Source organism: Callionymus lyra, chromosome 10, assembly GCF_982586985.1.
Source record: "Callionymus lyra chromosome 10, fCalLyr1.hap1.1, whole genome shotgun sequence".
Classification (NCBI taxonomy): domain Eukaryota; kingdom Metazoa; phylum Chordata; class Actinopteri; order Syngnathiformes; family Callionymidae; genus Callionymus; species Callionymus lyra.
The window spans coordinates 16940074-16962186 of NC_141827.1; the positions used below are offsets into that span (position 1 = coordinate 16940074).

The following is a 22113-nucleotide window of genomic DNA, read 5'->3' on the forward strand; positions in this document are numbered from 1 at the left end:
GTCTGTGCGGTGGTGGTTGGGTGTTTGTGCGAGGAAGGGTGGGTTGGTGTCAGATGGGGGCAGGAGGTCGATCTGTCCTCCAGCTCTTGCCTTAAGGGGGGGAGGACCGGCACATGTGTGGATGTGAGAGTTTGCGTGGTGTGCATGACGCCTATGTATAGGTAGGAGTTCAACGGCATGTTGCTGAGTGACAAACACACACACACACACACACACACTGAGATCCTGGTTGCCGACATGGAACACTTCGTTTGGATGGATCTCGTTAGTATGTCACAGATTTGATCCTTGTGGGTTATGGCATTATGTATTCAGAGCAATATTACGCTTGTTTTGGCTGTCAGAAAGTGCTAACCCCCTGCCGATTCCCCACGCAGCCCTAAATAAGAGAGATCGGTGAAGTTGTCTCTACAAATGATTTTCTTTTGTTAGTTGCTGCCAAGATGGAAACAAAGCAGGAGGGGCCATCACTGTTCATTTGACAAGCCTCGCAAGTGTCGGCGCGGCTGCAAACTTAATCAACATGTGGACACCAAAATATCCCTAATCCTGCCCCCGGAGGATTGTCACCTTTTCGGCGGGTGTCGGGAAGTGAAACTATGTCTTATCTCGTGTCTCTGCTTGAAATCGACATAATTGATTTGAAAAGCTCCGCTCGTTGTGCGACGGGGAGGGTGAAGAGATCTCAAGTTATTGGTGTCAAGAGTGCCATTTGGTGTGAAAGGAGGAGGAAGTCGTACACAGACGAGCCAGTGGAATTTAGTTGAAGATTTGAAAAAGAGATCTTTGACAATGCAGTCTTCAATATATCCATTTCTTCTACTGAAGTTAACGGATAATAAAAAGCGTGTTTGAAAAACATAATTTAAACATTTTACAAAATACTATTTGATACCAGGGCCGGGTCTAGACAGGCATGTATGAGGGGGCAGCCACAAATCTTGAGGGGGCATTGTGCTGTTACTTACTTACTTACATGTAAGTTTGAGGGGGTACAACATTTATTTGAGGGGGCCAGGCCCCCTCTTGCCCCTCCCTAGACCCGGCCCTGTTTGATACCATTTGATTAATTACCTTATGAGTAAATAGTTCGGTACACTATAGTACTTGAAATATGGTGCTGGCAAACCAAATGCATTTGTGCTCCATTTAAATAGTATATATTGTAGGCTTCCTGCGACCTTCAATAGTTGCCCTAAAACAATGTAAAGTAAAACAATATCTACAACACAATTTGCCGGCAAAAGCCACAAGGAAGTTGTGTCACTGATTTGAGTTTATGCAGTTGGATAAAGTCAAGCGAAGGATTGTCGTGGAAATATGTGTGTGATAACGTACATTAATTGTTGTTAATCACCTTTTTTATATTGATATGTATGTATTTCATTCAATCTAAGTGGTATTTCTGTACATTGGACCTCCTGGAGAAATGTGTTTCATGTTATTTGTTAAGCTTCTATTTACACTTTAACTCAATTTTAATTATCTTATTGTTTAGTTTGTTTCTGATAATGTTAATTTTGTGGTCTTTTAATAATGGTGTCTTATTTCAGCTACTATTGAGACAAAAAGATTTCCGGTAATGTTATATAAAAGAAACTGAGAATGGACATCTGTCCTGTCACAAGTAAAGTTTCAGAAGTCATCGTGTTCAGATCTCCTGGCGAGCCATTTAACCACACAACTCTCTCTTTTTTTCTCCGAGGAGTTGGTAAGAGCATGCAAATTGGCAACAAAACGATCTAAAGTTAGTGAATATCACGGACATGATGTGTTGACAAGATGTCCCTGACAGACCTCCAAAATGCCAGTCATGGCACGAGACGACTTGAGACATAACTGTCAAGTCTTTTCGACATAAAATGCAGAGGAGTGGGGCTGAAACACAAAATGGCTCTGTATAGAAAACTTGTGACGGATCGAAGCGGAGTGGCAGGGGCGAATGGTCTTACAGAAGAGAAGTGAAGACGGCGTGCAAGATGGGAAGGAGGGGGAAAAAAAAGCAACCAGTCAGTGGATCAGTCACTCCAGGCCTGGCCTCTCTGTGGGGGGTTGCGCTTGGGGCGAGATCACAGGCCTGCTGCCACGCTGAAGCCTTCACAGGCACACAGTGACAGATAGGACGCTGCTGGCACCAGGTCGACTCTCTGATTCACCCGGGCAACCATCTTCTCTGTCAGCCATCTTCATCTTCCTGAGCTGACCTTCTCTTGTCTCAAATGGAAAAACATACACGTGGATTATCTCGGCAAATGGATTCAATTGTAGAAGTTTAAAAAAACATGTGGTTTTGAGACGTTTGCTTCAGATTCAACGCTCGCATGTTCGTGACGTTACCAGCCACAGCCGAGCTGCCGTCCGTGACAAGTGAACTGCTGCCCGCGATGAATGAAATCTCCCAAACTTTTCGTGCCAGTTCTGCTCTTTCCGCGTCCATAGCTCCACCAGGAACAAGAGGATTGTCCTTATAGTCTCCACACTTCTGTTGAGACTCTCTTACTTTGAAATAAATAAACACGGTTTAAGAAAAATGGACAACAATCGTCGTTCTTTTTGCAGTCTTTATCTGTCCCAGTGATGACCTGTAGATGGCGTTGTTTTGCCACAATCTTAGTTGGTTATTTTTGCAAAATAAAACGATCAAACCTTGGTTGGTTTTTGGCTGCTGTTGAGTGGCAGACACTCACATTTGAAACATAGTTATCTCCAGAAGTGGATCCCCAAGTCAGAGGCTCCTCGGTTGTTCAACCATCCATCTCAAGAGATTTTCCCAGTGTAGACGTAAACTGGCATCCGCGATATCAGTCCCATAGCTTCTGACAGGGGCCAGCAGGTCCATCAGACGTGCAGCCAATAGCGAATGCAGTTTGTGTGTTGAACAATGTGTCTTCCTCGAGTCTGTACTTCAATTGACACTCCAACCCCCGGTGGATGATGTGATGCCGCCTCATGATGAGAGGCTACACTGACTCCAGGTCAGACTCCTGGGCGTCGTCAACATATGCGTTTCAAACAGCTACGATTGCCGACACAAGTCCGGACTAATGTGATTTAATTTACAGCTACTGGTTAGTAGGAATTGGACCAGACTCTGACTCTAACAACAGGATTCTGCATACGTTTGTGTTTTGTCAATCCACTGGCGAATAATGACATGATGATTAATGGCATGTGACTCATGTTGTTCTTGTTGTGATATCTGCTTCAGCAATGGTACACCAGCACCATGAATCTGCTGGGAACATGGCTGACTGACCGAATGGACCTGCAGCTTCATGTCTATCAGCTAAAAATTCTGATCAGGATTGTAAAGGTGATGCTCCGTTTTTTGCCAATTATTAAAATTGCCAATTTAAATTCATTATATTACAATTTAATCAGTCAACCTTATGCATAAACTGTGATCTATGAGTAATTTAAGAACTTTATAAAAAAGTCTTCATGACTGTAATGAGCTCTAAAGATGATAAAATGTGACTTTCTTCTCTATGAGTAATTGTTGTTTGTTCTATAGAAAAAGTACCGAGACTTCCGCCTCCAGGGCGTACTGGACTCCACGTTAAATAGCAAGATGTACGACACGGTGAAGAACCGCCTGACTCTGGAGGAAGCCACTGCCTCGGTGAGGGAAGGAGGGATGCAAGGCATTTCCATGAGGGACAGTGATGAAGATGACAATGACAACTAGATCCCAGGGACTGAAGGTATAAAAGTCAACCAACACTGCCCAAGAACCAACAAGCCTTTTCAACAACCGTCATACCTATACTTGCCTCCCGTACTCCCGCCAAACACTTCCTTCTGCGGATCTAACCGAGATCCCAGATCAGAACATTTTCAATTGGAACCTTCACTCTTGACCTTAACAATGGGAAACCAAATGATGTTTTCTAAGCTGGAAGCATCACTCGCAGTTTTCCTTTATTTATTGTTTATCTTTTTTATATTCTTGAAAGCATGAATCTGTTTTAATGTTTTTTTGTTGGTTTGTTTTTAACTATGTTGTCACTTTTAAATGGAATTCATCCTCTTTTTTTTCAAAACTAGTAGCAATATATGATAAATTAAATATTAGACATATAAAGAATTAAGAAAAATAGAAAACAGATAATTATTTTAAAGCCTTCTTCCAACTTATGTTTCCTTATTCTAGTCTTTTACTGACTATATACTGTATATATTAACTAAAAAAAGCTACTTTTAAATTAACGCCCCAATATCTTGGTTTATGGATGGCCTTCTTTTATATGTAAATTTAGCAACAACTTTTTGGGTTTGAAGAGTAGTCTCAGCAATCTCAGCACAAGTATGTCAATCAGATTAAAAACAAGAGTTTTTTATTTTGATGAATGTCAATAATGACAACAGACACAAAGAGATCTGATCACAAGTCAGCTATGAGAGATATACAAGTATATATACTACAAGTACAAGTACGTAAGGTGGATAGTGTCAAAAAAGCTTCAAGTAGAGTTGGCCTGCCTATTGGCGATAGAAGTTATTGCACCTTTTAACTATTTGAATTTACTTTACAATATCATATGAAACAATTCTAGAAGTTCCAAGACCAAAGTTTATTTTCAATGTCTCATTTTTACTGTTGAATGTTAAAGTCGAGAAGCATATTTCTGTTTATTTACGGGTTGTTTCTAATGGGAGGTAAACTGAGCACAGCAGGAACGTAACAGTAGAGAACTTTACCCTTTTTAAAATAATAACAACAATTATAAGATGGGTTTAAAGGTTTGATATAGTTTCTGATGAGTTTTTAAATAATTGTTTTTTTTTCTTACTTTGTGAATTACCCTGCACACTTTGGCCATCAAGCAAAAAACAGATCTAAACCTTCAATGTGATGCTCAAATCCACTGTTAGAAAAACAACATTAAAAACAAATTGGAATATAGCAGTTATTACCAGAAACTTTTTTTATTCTATTGTTTAAATTGTAAAAAAAAAGAATACAACAAGGGGATACACACACTAAAACTCTTTTGTGTCGTGTATTAAGTGACTGGATCTTTTTGGCACATCCCAAATGTTGGTGCAAACACTTGTAATTGTGCACATATGGATGTTTTATTTTAGTAATATCTAGAGATAGTGGTCAAAATTAGAGAGTGGATTAACTAGTACACACAAACTTTGGTAAATCTTCCCCCCATGAATCGCATCCCATCAAAAAGATAGTTGAGATTCTCCCTGATAACATTGACAGTTTATCATGCATGATAAGGGTTGTAAGTTTGTTTGTATTCGGTTGTATTCTTTGGAAGATACAAACATGGATTGCGGAGGCAAAAGTTCTGCAGTAGCTTCAGAATATCCTGCAAGTGGGTGTCAGTCATATCAAGAATGTCACCTCAGGCTCAGATTAATTGAGGAGCATCAATATTGAGCTCAGAACCAGAAGCAGGTTGTCACTTGAAAAATGTCGCTTCCTTTATCTGAACACAGAACCTTTCCTCGTTGACTTGTTGAGACGGATCAAATATCTGTTCTAGTAGTGCTAAACTTCGTTTGCCTGTTCGTCTGTGCCCTCTGATTTTTCGGTAAAGATATTAAAAATGATGGAAACTCGTGTGAATCTGTACTTTTCGCCTCTCAGTGTTGTTTTCTTAACAGTTGTGTCTGCCTGTGTTCATGTGATTTTTCATGTGGGTTCTTCCTTCTTCCGCTCTCTAGAAGAACCAGGCCAAGAGCATTTGAATAAAGATGAATGAAAACAAAGAATCTTGTCACTGAAACGTACTTTTCGATGAGATCATTTCCTTCACAGCAACAGCAATAGCGACTCTTCAATCTGGGCATCCATCCATCCATCGTTCCATCGTTCCATCCATCCATCCATCCATCCATCCATCCATCCATCCATCCATCCATCCATCCATCCATCCATCCATCCATCCATCCATCCATCCATCCATCCATCCATCCATCCATCCATCCATCCATCCATCCATCCATCCATCCATCCATCCATCCATCCATCCATCCATCCATCCATCCATCCATCCATCCATCCATCCATCCATCCATCCATCCATCCATCCATCCATCCATCCATCCATCCATCCATCCATCCATCCATCCATCCATCCATCCATCCATCCATCCATCCATCCATCCATCCATCCATCCATCCATCCATCCATCCATCCATCCACCCATCCATCCATCCATCCATATAATAAAATGATTGCTGTGGAATTATGTGTCTTGGCAACTCCATTACTAGAATAATACCTGTGGACATATTTATCTTAATAATGAAAATAAAAGTTAAATATGGATAAAAAAGACACTAAAACACTATGTGTCACATGTGTGATAATCTACGTGGTTCCAATTCTACCATCACATGTTTCAATTTGAATTATTTAATGTATATAAATATCAAGTGCACATTATTTGTTTAAATGGAAGAACATGTAACAGTTATTATTATTCATTTTTAATTAAATAATACATAAACAAATGTAATCTACGTTAAGATACCCATCTGCTTCTCGTGTATAATAAGAACCAAGATGGTGTTAACTTTAAGTTTATTCAGGTTTTGCTCATTGTGGTTTAAACAATCAACTCCCATGTTATAGAAATTGAACGGCCGTTTATATCTGGTTACTCCTAATTTGTTTATGGAGGTTCATATCAAACCTACATACTAGTGTCTAACATCATTTTAACTATTCCAACGACACCAACTTCCAGCCACAGTCAAGGCTCTGAGTCAGGATTTGAACCGATGGCCTTCTTGTTGAGGCCACATTGCTAATCACTGCTGCACTGTGCCACTGATCGAGGATCATCTTCTTCTCCATTGTTATGAACTCAGGGCTTAAGAGCGAAGGCAGACGGGATGTTGCGGCTAAATAGGCTGTGAAACAATACATATTTGCTAATCCCGGCCTCCTCCTGCCCCGGCAGCACGTTCTTAAGGAAAGGCTCAGATTAATTCTGCGGATTAAAGCGTCAGTCATCTTGAAAGATGGATATTACGACCCACAAGAAGATTGGAAGAAATGGCAGAGATCAAATCAACCTTGACCAAAATCAAATCAGGCCACCAAGATGGAGGCTAAGTCTTAAAGTCAAGAGGATTAAAAATAATATATTTGCTCAAAATTAGGAGAAGCCCAGTTTTGTTTAAATGATATGACCTAGAGTGAAGGCTGCCCTTAAATCCCTCTAAAGCTAGACAAAAACAACATTTCTGGAGAACACAGAGAGATGTTTCACTTATTTAATACATGTAACTCTTTTCACAAACCACTGCTAATGTGAATAAGAAGTTTTTTTCAAGGATATACAGTACACACTTAAAAAAAAAAGAAAATTATATGTTACCACCAATCACTGCTTATTCAAGTGCAACTTTTTCCTGTCAAATGTAATCAGGTTTTCCCAAAAAGTTTTTCTATTTTAGCAGCTTTGTTCATTACTAAGTGAGTTTGAGGGGGTCTTTAAGACCCCCACATTACAGGCTCCTCCTGCTGTCTCAGAATCAACTTAGGCCAAGAATAGTTGTGACGTAACATTGTGGTTCACAAGCATTGATTAAGTTACAGAAGCAACTATGATTATTACTAAAACCCTAAACAAAATGTAAAAACTCTCTCTATCTACAGGAAACAGCTTAACATTTTTTTTAAAGAATTCCATAATTAAACTGCAATATAAAAGTGACCTTGATCAGTGGAGGAGAATTAAGTTTCTTCAGGGGCCTCATTTCATACAGTGGCTCTTGTGAGGGACCATCAAGCAAAGAAAAACAAACAAAGTACCTTAATGTATAAAATCAAGTTAGTTAAACATGCTAATAGTATTATTCTATTTTATTTTATATTATTTTTTTTTTTTAAATAGATTTTAAAGGTTATTTTTAAATACTTAAATCTTTTTGAGGGACAATAAACACTAAAATGACAAGATAACAAAAGTCCAGGTCAAAACACATTAGTCGTATTTAGGGACTAGTAATGAATAATAGAAAATAAAATGTTTCGTTTCTACATGATCTTTAATTTCACGAGGGTCACGCAAATACAGTCAAAGGATGTGGCCCACGGACCCAGGACTAGTTCTAGACAATTTTCCTAAGGTGAACCAATGAGATTGTGTGTAATGTTTACGTTTAAATTATAGCACCTTTAAGGTATCAACAACATCTTCTTTGTCTGGAAATGTATTCAAAGTTTTCTTTAGTTTAGTCGTGGGTTTGGCAATAAAAAATGGTTGGTTATTCGTGTTAACAACGAGACTGACTTGTTAGAATTCTAGTCAACTGAACTGGAATAGATCATGAATATCTGAAAGCAATAAAGCGAATAACTGTATATATATATATATATATATATATATATATGGATGGATGGATATATATATATATATATATATATATATAGGGATCGTAGTATTAGCTTTGTGTTAGGCAACATGTGGAGTGTCTAGCATACACAATGGTTTATTACATTTGCTGTAACGCTGTCAGACAAAGAAAACCCATCAATTGTATTATTGGGGATGTGAGAGACAAGAGAAAATAGAAGGGGGCAGACTTCACATGCTTCTGACCTTAATTGTATCTTCAGGGGCTCTTCCTTCATTTCCTATACCAATAAGAGTAATCAGCAGCTAGCGCTCGCAGCAGCCTGCTCTATTTTAGCAGCCTATCTGAGCCGAGGACGGACCTTGTTCATATCACTCCCCGTGTTCGCAGACCTGGCCAGTCGTGGTTAATGATGGGCTCCGTGATTTCCGATCCAAGCTCCTTTTAACGCTGCAAATAGGAGGTGGAATGAAAAACTGATAAATGTTTTCAGACGCGGAGAATCTCCGACTGACCGTCAAGGCCTTCGGGCTCCGGTCTACTCCGGGGGCCCTTGTGGCGACCATGTTTTAATATTGGCCAGAGTTCTTTCCTGCGAAAGAATCATGTGTGGAGAGTCCAGCTGTCAGATGAATTGTTGTCGTGCACACGTTCACCAAGTGTCATCCCAGGTAAACGGAGGCCCACGGAGAGACTGGGTTATTTTTCCGTCGGCAGCTTCGCGTGCGACAACTGCTTAAATTACCAGCCATTAGATAGGGCAGGTACATGTCATATCCTTTTAATAAAGCCGCCACCAAAGCCGCTAATCCCCGCTCATGCACCAAAACCTTATCTTAAGAGGAGAAAACAAGCCCTGCTGATTAATTTTAGATCTTTTCCCTGAAAGATGTATCTTATGGAAAACAGATTAAGTTATTCCGTGGAGATGAATATCACAGTCTGGCTGTACAGTAGAGGCCCATATGGGGATCAACAGTTTGACGGAGGCCATTGTTATTTGATGATGCCCAGAGTTAATCCTCCTTAGAGGGTCATAAATATACGGATTCATTTTTATGACACTGTTTTACTCCTTAACATGTTCAGTTTGTTGGATTGCAACGCACATAAAACACTGTCTAAATAAATAAATCAGACAAAAAGATAGGTTGCCACACAAATAAAGTTGGTTAAACATGATTGATCATAAGATTACACTTGAAAATGTTTTATTTTAGCTGAAAGTTCTATGTTTCTATATGTATAATATGTTATAACAAGTGTAGAATTGTTGAAAAATTACAAAAGCTGTTCAATTGTAATCTAAAGGTACATGTTAATAAGGGGATGATGTTTAAAAACACGATTGTGTTTCACTCAAAGTGTGTAATCGTAAAAACGTACAGACCTACTGATGTAAAGGACTAGATGAGATCAAAATGAACATTGGATTTGATATAAATCTGAGTTTCTGAACTTTAATTTTGTACAAAAAAACACAAGAATTCCACATCAATGAAAAATACGAAAATCAAGCATGTTTTTACAAAAAGCAGATGTTTTTTTTTCTGTTCTGTCTTGATAAATCAAAGTATCATATTTTCCTTCCAAAACACAAACTCTACAATCAGGTCATTAACTTCAAATAGAGAAAAAAAGGAATTACAAATATATATCCTCCTATTTTAACATTTGATACAATTTGAATTTAAGTTATGGAAAAACATGCGAACAAAGTCTCCATTTGATTCGTTTAATAAAAGTCAGATACATTGTTCGAGGAAAGACGGATAATAATTATACTGTCATGCTTCTCTTTTATTGTGGTTTTATTTTATATAGTTACTTCCTGTTTCCCCCCTTTCTCCCCACATGGCTGGAGCGGATCAGAAATCAACAGCAGCATGTTAACCAGCCGGACAAAAAGAATCTTGTGTGTTTGCAAATATGCTGCGTTTCTTCTGGTTGTTCCATGTTTTTCTTAGTATTTGTTTTGGCTTTCTGCCCCAAATCCTTAGTATTTTTTGTATTTTTTGTCTATATAGAGTGTTACCTTTTCTGTTGTTTCCAGGTTCCCTGTTTTATTCCCTGAAACGATGGATGTTTAGTTTTCGGACATTTTTTGAGATATTGGACTGCTTTTTTTTTGTTTATGAGAATGTGGACTTTGATTGTAATTGAGTTCATATATTTATAGTCATTCTACTGCTTCTTTGTCTGCTTGAGAATCCTTCACTCGCACTTGAGTTCCACCCTATACATCTTCATCTTTTCCATATACACTATTTACAACGTCATGCTATGCTAAGGTACAGTGCAACAGCGGACTAAAAAAATCTGCCGCTAAATGTTCAACGTGTATATTAAAAGTGTGTGGTGGAGATTCAATAAAGTGAAATATCAATTATCTTACCTGCTGTTTCAACAACCTCCTGTTTGAGATGAGATCATTAAAAAAATCTGTGATGCTTCAAGTGATTCACATGGTCCTGATAGTCTTACGAAGAAATTAGAGGTGTCCCTGGACTTTCTTAATTAATGTGATGTTTTTCTACAGTAGATTTCCCCAGCAACACCAAGTCCCACTTACTTTGACCCTGACCCTCCTCAGAGCTGACCATCCTCATGATGAGAGGTCAATGTTTGGCGTGTGTTTACTCCACAAGAATCAATGGGTTCACTTCTTACCTGTGGTTGTCGTGGAGCCCCACAGAGTTTTTCATCATGCTTTGGTGTGTTCAACTGCTCCTGCAACCCCTCGGACCTTAAACAGAACAAGATCCATCACTCCTGGCACCGTATCCATTTTCAAGTGCTCGCACTTGCAAAAGCCCTACAGCATCCATGAGCCGTTTTTATTTTTAAAATGTCACGACCTGCAAAAACATTGAAGTGCATTAAAAGAAATACATCAAACTATAACACTGAATCCATAAGAGGCCTAGGCTGGTTTCTCTGTATAGTATGTTTGACTCATTTCCTCGACTTGACTTATTTTTTGTAAACTTTATCAAACTAATAAAGTCAAAAACTAACATGAATTTGAAGGAAATCTTTCTTTCAGGCCGTAATAGTTAATACAGAAACGTAATCACTTCTCTTTCTGTATTAAGTACCGGTGTTTTCGGACCACAGTTCTAGTTGAAAGGTCCTCTTTGACTCAATTGAGCTGAGGAGGTTTCATTGTTTACACGTGTCACAGTAGAGTAGCCAGGATAGGAGATTTGGTCTTTCTGATTTAAACTCAAATGGACCTGGCATGAGACACTGAATCCCTAAACATAAAATGAACAGTGCCCCATAAAGGATTGGTGGAGGCTTCTGTAACTTGGGTAACGTTCAACAGGGGTTGATTCTGAGATCCTCCTCGGCCTCCAGGTGGCCTGAGCTGAGCCTGAGCTGTCAGCACAAAGTAGGCCCGAAGGCCCCAAAACAAATGTGTTTGTGGTATCCCTTGTGTTGTCTCTGGGTCAATGCATATGTATTTCTAGATGGCAGGGAGGTAGTTCACCTTGAGACAACACAAGGGATAACTCAAACACATTTGTTTTCTGGCCTCCGGGTCACCTTGACCCTGAGTTAACACAAGGGTCAGAAAGTTTTTTCTATGTACAGTTGAAATGTGACATGTTGACTCAAGAAATTATTGCCGATGGAAACTTTTATGAACTATTTATACTGACTCACAGACTCAGATGTTGGCCTGGTTTTTGTTTGGATTTTTATTAACAAGCTATTAGGTGTCAAGGTGTTGATGAACATCCAGAATTAGTGAGCTCACTGACCCCTTGGCTACAACCCTGGCTAGCCATAGTAGACATTACAAAAATGCCACGTTAATTATTTCCCACCATAAATTGTCAATGGTGATAAAGTTACCTCTTAAGCCATAACTGCAGCAATTATTGTATGTGTTTAGCCTGAAAACTACATTATTATGATACACAATTTAAACGCTTGCTAGATGTATAACACAAAGTTATGAAAGCAAATAAATCAACAAATTGAGGTTTACATTTTTTGTGTCTTGCAGATGAAGTTGTGGCAAAAACAAGGTTAGGTTTCAAGATATTTATTTCTTTAGAAATATTATCTACAGTTTATAAAATGAGGACAGATAAGGTTAATCCAAAATTACATTTGATTTGTAAGGAAGACACAGGGATATATATTTTCATTTATTTCTGTTCCTTCCCAAACTGGTTATTTATTAATATAACTGTGTGTGTTCACAAAGGAGTACTTTTACTTGATGGAAATGTACAGCTGTTTGAAGTGCATGTGTTCTTTTTTTTGGTTTAATTTTTGTCGTTTGAAAAAAAAATAACAAAGAAAAGCAGCATAATAATTTACAATTTGGAAACACTTAATACTGTAACGATATAAATGACAGTAAAAGGCTAGTAAGAAGTAACAAATGATGCATTACTTTGCTACACATTGAATTAACTAATAATGAATCAAAGGGACTTTCTTTTATCTCTCATTATGATCATGAATGTACATAATACTTAACATTTTTTGGACTTTCACTAGATCTACAGTATGTTTGACCTTTAATAGCTAAAAGCTTGTTATGTTCTATTGTCATTCATCAGCGTTCTGTAACACTCTAACATTTATTTTATTGGCAGATCTAATTTTAAAACGAACAATCCTGTCGTGGCATTAGTGTAGCATTTGGTCGAGGTGGCATCTTGAAGTTGTGTCACGAGCTGCTTTGGAAGCTACAGGTCATGTAGGATGAACAAAAGTCCAGGTGAAGACTTTGACAGGCTGAAAAAAAACCCTTCACTTAGCTCCAGATCGGAAGTTCTCGCTGACGAAGAGACACACATGGGAAGACTCTGTCAAAACTGTCGGTACTGTGAGTTTTCAGCATAAACACGACACATTGCCTTGGCACATCATTTTTTTCCTCTGGAGTTTGCACACCTTGCAGAAAACGTGTTTTCTTCTTTGTTGATATAAAGTTTGTTTTACGTGGGAAAAGAAAATATTATCAAAGTACCATGTTTGAAAGAGGGCTGGTCACAGTAATGGTATCTCAAGTAGAGCTTGATGAATTAAATGAAATTAGAAACACTAAGAAAAATCATAGAAATTCTAATTTATTTTTTATCAATCATTTAATAGTTAATAATAAATTTAAAGCACAACAAAATGCATGTTAGGTCATCTTCACTGGGGAACTGTGCGTATCTCAATCGATTTTGTCTGTGATGCACTTTTCCACACGCTCCGAGGGTCGTTAGAAGAACAATTAAATAAAAATTAATTAAAAAAATTAATAACCATGTATCCTTTTTTTGAAGAACATGCGATGGGCCTGTCAACACACGTGCTTTCTGGAAAACATCTGCGCCATTCGCCATGTTTGTGTGGCAACAAGATTTGGACAAAAAAAGTAGTGATGGTCTGATGAAGCTTCATGAAGCAGTGTCATTATTTTCGGTGTCCACTAGATGGCGGTGTCTAAGTTATATGCCTTTGTTTTGAACAACTTTTCTACTAAAACATCACATCATATTTAAACTGATGGCGCCACCTACTGATCTCTAAATAACGGTAGTGTCAATACAAGTTCAGGGAAATCAGCGATCCATGTGCGTGGCATACGTTTGTGTTTGTATAACGCCAATAACGTTCTGTCTCTTCTAGTCTCAAAGCATCATCAAAAGATGGAGAATGAATAATTGATTCTAAACCATCTATTGGGTAAATCAAGATAACTATTAAGACATTGTAGGGAAAATAAACATGTGATTACTTAGTAGAAGACTAATTTCTTAATGTTTAGAGACAGGCTATATAAATAAAGTTGTGTTTTTAAACGAACAGATAGAGTCCTGACACTTGCTGTTCTCTTCTTGTCCGTCATTAGATCGTCATAAAAACATGACCAGACAGGCTGTCCTGCATGTATTCAGGGATTGTGCAGATTTCCCAGATCGTCTACTGACAAGACCGCCTTGACAAGACCACACCAAAATGTATCCTAGACTTTCCTTGATCTGGCCTTTTTCACTCAACCATGGTTTTCTCATCTTTTCTGCCAGTTCCTGCAGGTCCAGAAAAAAATAGGTCTATGTGTGCTTAGTAGTGATGGTCTGATGAAGCTTCATGAAGCAGTGTCATTATTTTCCAGTCCACTAGATGGCGGTCTCTGCACTATTTTTCTTTGTTTTGAACAACTTCACATAACATAACTAAACATCACATCATTTCTGGACTGATGGCGCCACCTACTGACCTCTACATAAAATGACACTGTTTCATGAAGATTCATCAGACCATCACTAGTGCTAAGCTCTACATTCCTGTTGTTAGAAATAGGGCATCAAATCAATATTTTTATACACTCTTAAGTCATTCATCATTCTTCAACGGGCCACCTCTAGTGGTATCAGATTCCTTTTACAAATATATACTTCTGACACAGGTGACAACTCGTATTTTTGCCAAAGCTGTGTCTAAAACGTTGAAAAGTCATGTTTTCAGTTAACTCAAGAATCCCTTTCCCTCAACCAGTTTGTTCCGCTTTTAAATATATCAACATTGCCTTCAGGATCCTTCACCCAGACATATTTATATAAAAAACATTAAATAGATCCTCTGTAGTTTTGGAACGTAATATATGATATAGCACCTCTCAACATTTCCTGCACCGTGAGAGCAGTGGAACTAGTTATAGTTGCCAGCGTCTAGGTACCTGTTCCACTAAGTTGACTATATGCATATCTATATTTTTAATTGGGTTTAACTTAAAAATGAAATATAGATTCACAGGCCTTGCAGAAGTTGTGTCATTCTTCACATCATTGATGATTTACAATTGTGTTGAGAATGTTATTTTTTTAATGGAACACGTTTCTGCTTCATATCAATGCAATCCAAAAAATTCAGCTTTTCATTTTTTTTTTTCTAAAAGTCTAGCCTGACCTCTGGTCATTAAATGAGTAACTTCATGGATTCAAGGCGCCGTAGACGATGTGCATACAAGTAAATGAAAACCGTGTGTGTGTGTGTCCGTGAATGTGAGCGAGTGTGTTTTTCTGTGTGTGTGTGTGAGAGAGAGAGAGAGAGAGAAAGCCTCATGCCTGGAGGCCTCATCCCAGACTCTCTTAAATCAATGCCTCAGCTAATTGCAGCTCCTGCTAAACAGCAGACTATAGTTCACTGCAAGAGGATCAATGTTTATTGTGTTTGTGAGCTGCCATTTGTTGCTGAGTAAACTCAGATTAGAGTATTTTCTGCCCTATTTGCATATGAGGAGGGGGCAGACAACAGATGCTAATCCCTCCATGCTGGCTTGCAGGTGTAAGAGTAAATGGGGAAGGGATGTGTTTTCGTGTTATTAAGTGACAAACTAGCTTCGGAGGATGCAGCCTGCTGGTGTAAGAATGCCACTAAGAGGCTGAGCATAGTCTTCCTCAATTCACAGATTAAGTCAAAACTGCTGGATATTCTGATCTGGGCCAGACAACTATTTGCTTAGTGTTTTTTCTTTAGGGGCAGGGCAATAGTCATTAAAAGTCTTAATCATTTTTTAAATAGTATTATTAATTAAAACTGGTAATTTACCCAACATGACCAAAGTAGCACAGGGCATGCTACAATAAAAGACACGTATGTACATAATCAACAAAACAATTCTCGATAAAATAAAACTCAAACTCATATCAGCTGGGAAACAGTTTGTTAAAAAACAAACACTTTGAAAATAAAAGTGACTCAGCGATCAAGAAGTCGTCCTCATTGACTCATTGGTTACAAATATATTTAAATAGTAATTCACATTTAATCAGTGAGAACATTTATCAAATTAATTTTAAAGTTTGATGCATTAAATTCAGGAGAGTAATGAGCCACAAATTGTGGATTTTCTCTAATCATATCTTATAAATGATTATTGTGATGTTTTTCAACTGTGTGTAAATTGCTAATAATCTTAATTAAAAAAAATACATATTCATGAAAGATATCCTTTTATTGTCTGGTACACAACACTTCTATTTAAAGCATATTTCTTCCATGATTTATTTTCTGTTAATCACAGAAGGAGATAGTACTTAAATAAAAAATAACCATTGTTTAAAGAAAACATGGGTGGTCTAATGAATGCATTTAAAAATAATCTATAACAGCTATTTCTGTTTTTGTTAGGACCATGTGACAATAATGTAATATCAATTTAACACACAAAAAAAACCCGAACAAAAATGAGTTAATATTCAAATTAAAAATCATTGATTTAACTGTATGTTTGTATTCCCTGGACTGGATCAAAAATAAAGTAACACACAATCAAACAAATGAAATCCAAACTGAAAGAGACAGAACTGGGTCATATTTAAAGAAACATTGTTCACCACCTGATAATGTTCAGGGTTTTTTTTTTTAATCTCGTGTCATGAGGGGAAGAATAGAGAAGGAAGGGAACCAATGAAAGGTAAATAAGATGTAAAAACTCACCAATAAAAATGTAAATAATTAACTAATAAATCTGAACTGTATAAGTAAGTGATTATTCGTACATGTTTTATTTTTTTATACAGCGATTTGTTTTCTCTGATTTGTTTTATGGAATAATAAACCGATTTAAAACTGTATATAGGAATTAAAATCGAGAAATGAAGAGGAACATTTATAGAAAGATATATATTACAAAATAAATCACTAGATTTTAGTATATTTGTGTGTGTGTTTGTCAAATCACATTCATTTCTTCAAGCTACATGGTCACTAGAATATTATAAATACTAAATGATCAAATAATATAATAAAAACATTTTAATTTTCCCAAAAACACCAGATGAGAACAGACATGTTTTGAAGTGTAAACATGTTTTTTAACCAAGTGTATTATTCTATTAGTATCGGTTTAAACGCTGACACTTATCCAGGGTTCCTCTTAATAAACTGGCTTCTCTAAAGGAGCCCCATTTTTCATTTACCTCATCAACCTCTGGCCAAGAGAACCCCTTTCTCTCCCCTATTTAATCCCCGGCTCTCCTTAAGAGGGAACACAGCTCACGCAGCGCTTTAGTGACCGAGGAGAGAGAAAAGGGAGAAAAGAAAAAGCTTGTTGTGTATTTTTTTTTTACTCTGAGCACTGAACACCTCTGGAAAAAAAACAGAGGAGAGTCAAAGATGCATCGACAGATTCCAAGAGAAGGATGCGCGAGAAGATGCTTTAGGAGTTGTGTCACCTGTTGTGTGTTTATCTGCGAGTGTGTGTGTGCGCGTGTGTGTGTGTGTGTAGGGGCGTATCCTTATTTTGAAGGGGGTCCGGGCTTGTAAAGGGGGGGTGGGGAGGAGTGGGGACATGTGACAGTGAGCAGTCTTCTGGTCTCTCCTGCGCGCAAAAACATCTGACCAATAAAGAGCCGAGCTCAACTTTGGTTGCCCACGCACTCACCTATAGTCCACGGCTCGTCCCCACACCGTCACTCCCCTGTGTTAATGAACTGACTAATCCGTGCGCCACTGGGTGCGCATTGTGGAGCGAGATGGTCATTTGAATGTAAATGCTGCACAGACCCGGGCAGCAGCGAGGTGAGTCTTGAACAAGGAGCAGGAGCAGGAGCAGGAGCAGGAGAACCAGGACTTTTTTTCTCCCACCTCCTCCTCACCAAAACTCAAACCATGGCGAGCTACGCGTCCCTGGAGAAGGTGGTGTCCTGCGCCAGGAACGGACCGTCCTCGGCGCCCAAGACCCTGGCTTTCTCCATCGACCGGATCATGTCTAAAAGTTCTGGACCGAAAGTGGACTCGGAGGAGCGGCCGGACGGGAAGAAAGTCCTGGGTCTGTGCGCCCCCATCCCCTGCATGATCCCGCTGCAGCCCTTCAGCTACGACCTCCAGGCCAAGGCCCTCATGAACTACTCGGAACTATGGAGGGCCAGTTTGAGGGGGACCCTGTGCGGACCCGCGGGCGCGCCCTGCAAAGGGAGCTGTGGACTTTGCGCCAAGGCCGACCGGGGACACCACCCGAAGCTGTCAAGCCGAGTGGTCAAGCCGCAGGTCCTGCACCAGGCGGTGGGGATCCCGAACGCCGCCGCCCCGCTGTACTACCTCAACTACCTGGACTCCGCGTACCAGCAGTCGGAGCTGCAGGCCGGGCACTGGTTCTCCTCCGGCCCGCAGGTCCCGGCCTCCCTGTCCGCCCACCACCGGCTCCTGCTGCTGGAGAACTCCAAGTTGACCGGGGAGAAGCTGCCGTCCCCCCAGTACCCGCACAAGGAGCACCTGCCGGGACAGCTGGACCAGATAGTGCGCGAGAACCACAGCCTCAGCTCGGACAAGACCACCTTCAAGAGCAAGGTGTGCGCGGTGAGCGCGGACGGGAAACCCAAGAACTTTACCTGTGAAGTTTGTGGAAAAGTGAGTCTTAATAATGTATAATAATAATCATTTATAAATGTGTTGATGATTTTTTTTTTTTTATCATGAAATACTGGATTTTTTTGTGGTTGAGCGAAAAATAACACGCGGGTCTCGACCCCACGCAGGTGTTTAACGCGCACTACAACCTGACCAGACACATGCCGGTGCACACGGGCGCGCGACCCTTCGTGTGTAAAGTGTGCGGGAAAGGGTTTCGACAGGCGAGCACGCTGTGTCGACACAAGATCATCCACACACAGGTGAGACTCTTCCCAACACACACCTGCGACCCTTGCGAATAAATTGTCAAACTCATTTTTATTTTTTTTTATTCCAGGAGAAGCCTCACAAATGTAACCAGTGTGGGAAAGCTTTCAACAGAAGTTCCACGCTCAACACGCACGTTCGAATCCACGCGGGTTACAAACCGTTCGTGTGTGAATTCTGCGGCAAAGGATTTCACCAGAAGGGTAGGTTCAGCTTTGTTTTTAGAATTTTTATGATAGGTCCCTAAAATTGCTTGGTGTGTCCGAAATAATGGAGCGGGAAATAAGATTGCAAAAAATAAAATAAAGTAAGTAAGTAATGTTTATTTATATAGCGCTTTTTCCAGACCAGGTTCACAAAGCGCTTAAACAATCAAAACAATATTTAATAAAGTATATACTTTAAAGGTCAAGATAAAACTGATAACACAACAGGAGTTCTAGGAAAATCAAGGAAAAGCCTGAACAAATAATTCATAAAATAATTAAAAGGTTATATTGTCTGGTATTACTTAATATACGTATTTTTATAAAGTATTATAGTCGTTTTTAATACTCAAACACTATTAATAGGACATTCCATTTTGTAATACGTATAAAAAGCGTAAAGAAGTTATTTTCCTCTCCGTGCTGCAGCAAATTTCGTATATATATATATAAAAATATATATTTGTGAGTGTTCAGGGACAATATTTCCAACAGCTGTGCGTCGGAATCCTGCAGCAGCCGCTCCTCAGAGCCAGGGCTTGCAGAAATAATTGCAGCGCTGCGTGGACAATTAGGACACGTCACTTTCCCTCAGCATGGGTCACTGGCAGGACCCGGACGAGTTTGGGAATCTGAGCTTTTTTTCTTTTTTTTTTTGCTTGATTTTAAACAAGTTTGACAACTTTTTGACCTCGACACAGAAAAATCCCATGTTAACGAAGTCTAGTCCGCGGCGGAATCGAAACGTTGAATTCGGTTTACACACAAAGAAGACGATTTTTTTAAGACAAACAGAAACAAGAACTTTTAAATTGTCGATTTAATTTGGTTGTAACTGAATTATCAATAATAATCATCGCGTTAGATGATTTACTTGTTATACATTTATATATTTTAAATGCAAAATAATTCAACTAATGACATGAATTATTGTCCAGATGTGGGTTTAAAAACTGCGGGCCCTGCATGGCATTTTCAAGTCGTACTTGCTATACTAATGTCCTTATTAAAGTTTAGTTTTCATGTATTCAAATAAACTAAACGTTGGTGGTAAACGCATTTCTCCTTTCATTTCTTAGTAAAATGTATTATATATATTTTTTTCAATCCCGGGCCTCAAAACCCTTTAAATTTCGATGGAAGGCGAAACTAACAAACGATTTTAATCGATTAAAATGTGTACAAATTTGGATGAAAACCTATTTTTCAATGTTAAAAAAAAACGTCATTCGTTATATCATTAAGAACATCGTAAAAACGTGTGCAGGTTTACTTGGCTTTTAAACATGATTTATTGAGTCGTTGATATAAAGTTGTCCATTCCATTGGGAAAAATGTGTGTTGACATGATGCTGATTATTTCATATATGAATTTAAACCCTCACTATCTCAAGTGAAATATGTTATGTATATATTTGATACAATAAATAAACATATAGCTGTTAAGTAATGTATTGTTTTTAAAGTGGGTTTGAATTTAATTATTTCACATTATTTATCACATCTCAAATAATATATAAATATTGGCTGTTTGTTTTTATGGATAGAAATATGATGTTTTTATCCTCGAATCGTTGTAAAAAAAATGTAGCTGAAATAATATTACTGAAACGCAACATCGCCAAGGGACTTATATTGAGGTGCTGAATACATATTCATGTAACTGTTGGTCAGCATATAGCCTTTTTTTTAAAAATGTTAACCTCATGATTTTCATCCACGATGCACTGATAACAATGACTTCAGCCAAAGTCAAATGAAAATGTGTTTATTGAAACATAAAGTAATATATGTAATTTAAATACTGAATAACTTTACAAGCAAAAACAGAAAACGAAAAGTAAGAAATAATTAAAATACAAAAAACTACAATAAACTGTCTTTTTTTGCATCTGAAATTACTATGTTAAAAATATATTGAAAGTGTTAACCAACAGTTTTATTTGAATAAACAGGTGACATTTGTGTTAAGGTTTTTTTCTGAGTTGAACTGAATTATGTCAAAAGATCACATAAAATTAAGTTTTGAATCAAAACATTTTGCTATCTGAAAATAATCTGCATCAATGTTGGGCCTTTTTTCGGCATCTATCCGTCTCTCAAACAGCCGAGCCTCTAGAAAGTTATTCTTCAGAAATATGATACCACTTGTAGCTTCTATGGTGATCCACATAATCAACTGAAAGACCCTCCTCCACCTGATGTCTTTCTCTCGGGTCATGAGTCCTGACATGGTTTCTTCTGCTCATCAGGAAACTACAAGAATCACAAGCTGACCCACAGCGGGGAGAAGCAGTACAAGTGCTCCATCTGCAACAAGGCTTTCCACCAGGTCTACAACCTGACCTTCCACATGCACACCCACAACGACAAGAAGCCCTTCACCTGCTCCACCTGCGGCAAAGGCTTCTGCCGCAACTTCGACCTGAAGAAACACATCAGGAAGTTGCACGATCAAGTCTTCTCCTCCAGCACAGAGACCAGATCCCTGCAGAGCTGAACAGAATAAACTGAACTTTTTGAACATTTATATCAGAGCTCACTTCCTGAAAGACAAATCTCCAAATGTAAATAATAGTTTATAAAAAAAAAAATGTGTTATGTTATTTAAGATGTGACTGGGGAGGGCTCTTTTCTTTGTTGTCATACAAATGGTTTTAATGTAAATAAATAAGTTAAATAATATAATGAAATGAATGGCTTTGTGCTTTTTGTGTTGGTGCAATCGTATTGCATATCTTACAAATTATTGGATCTCAAAAAGGATTTAAAAAAAAGTGTAGTTTTCCATAAATACTTTACCTCAAATAGAGTATTCATACTTAATTATGCATGAAAACAAAGATTTGAGCATGCAAATATATCAAACACATATTAGAAAAATGAAGTCAAACATGAAGGACCATAAACTGATATTGGAAATAAAAGGGGTCACGT

The 22113-nt window shown here is 38.4% G+C and overlaps 2 protein-coding genes across 3 annotated transcripts in view; both read left to right on the forward strand.

Annotated features, from left to right (window-relative positions):
• LOC148070580 (calcium-dependent secretion activator 1-like) overlaps positions 1 to 5688 on the forward strand; it is an 88377-nt gene extending 82689 nt beyond the window's left edge. For both annotated transcript variants that reach the window (XM_087800516.1, XM_087800517.1), the window contains exons 27-28: positions 3209 to 3313; positions 3515 to 5688. In XM_087800516.1, coding sequence (XP_087656642.1) covers positions 3209 to 3313; positions 3515 to 3688 — 279 coding nt within the window. In that variant the 3' untranslated portion in view covers positions 3689 to 5688. The remainder of the gene's footprint in view (positions 1 to 3208; positions 3314 to 3514) is intronic.
• A 12253-nt stretch (positions 5689 to 17941) lies between these two features.
• Positions 17942 to 21708, forward strand: fezf2 (FEZ family zinc finger 2). Its single transcript, XM_087800768.1, has 4 exons — positions 17942 to 18700; positions 18829 to 18963; positions 19041 to 19173; positions 21429 to 21708. The coding sequence occupies exons 1-4, from the start codon at positions 17963 to 17965 to the stop codon at positions 21674 to 21676; spliced, it is 1254 nt and encodes a 417-aa protein (XP_087656894.1). The 5' UTR covers positions 17942 to 17962; the 3' UTR covers positions 21677 to 21708.
• Positions 21709 to 22113: the final 405 nt, after the last annotated feature.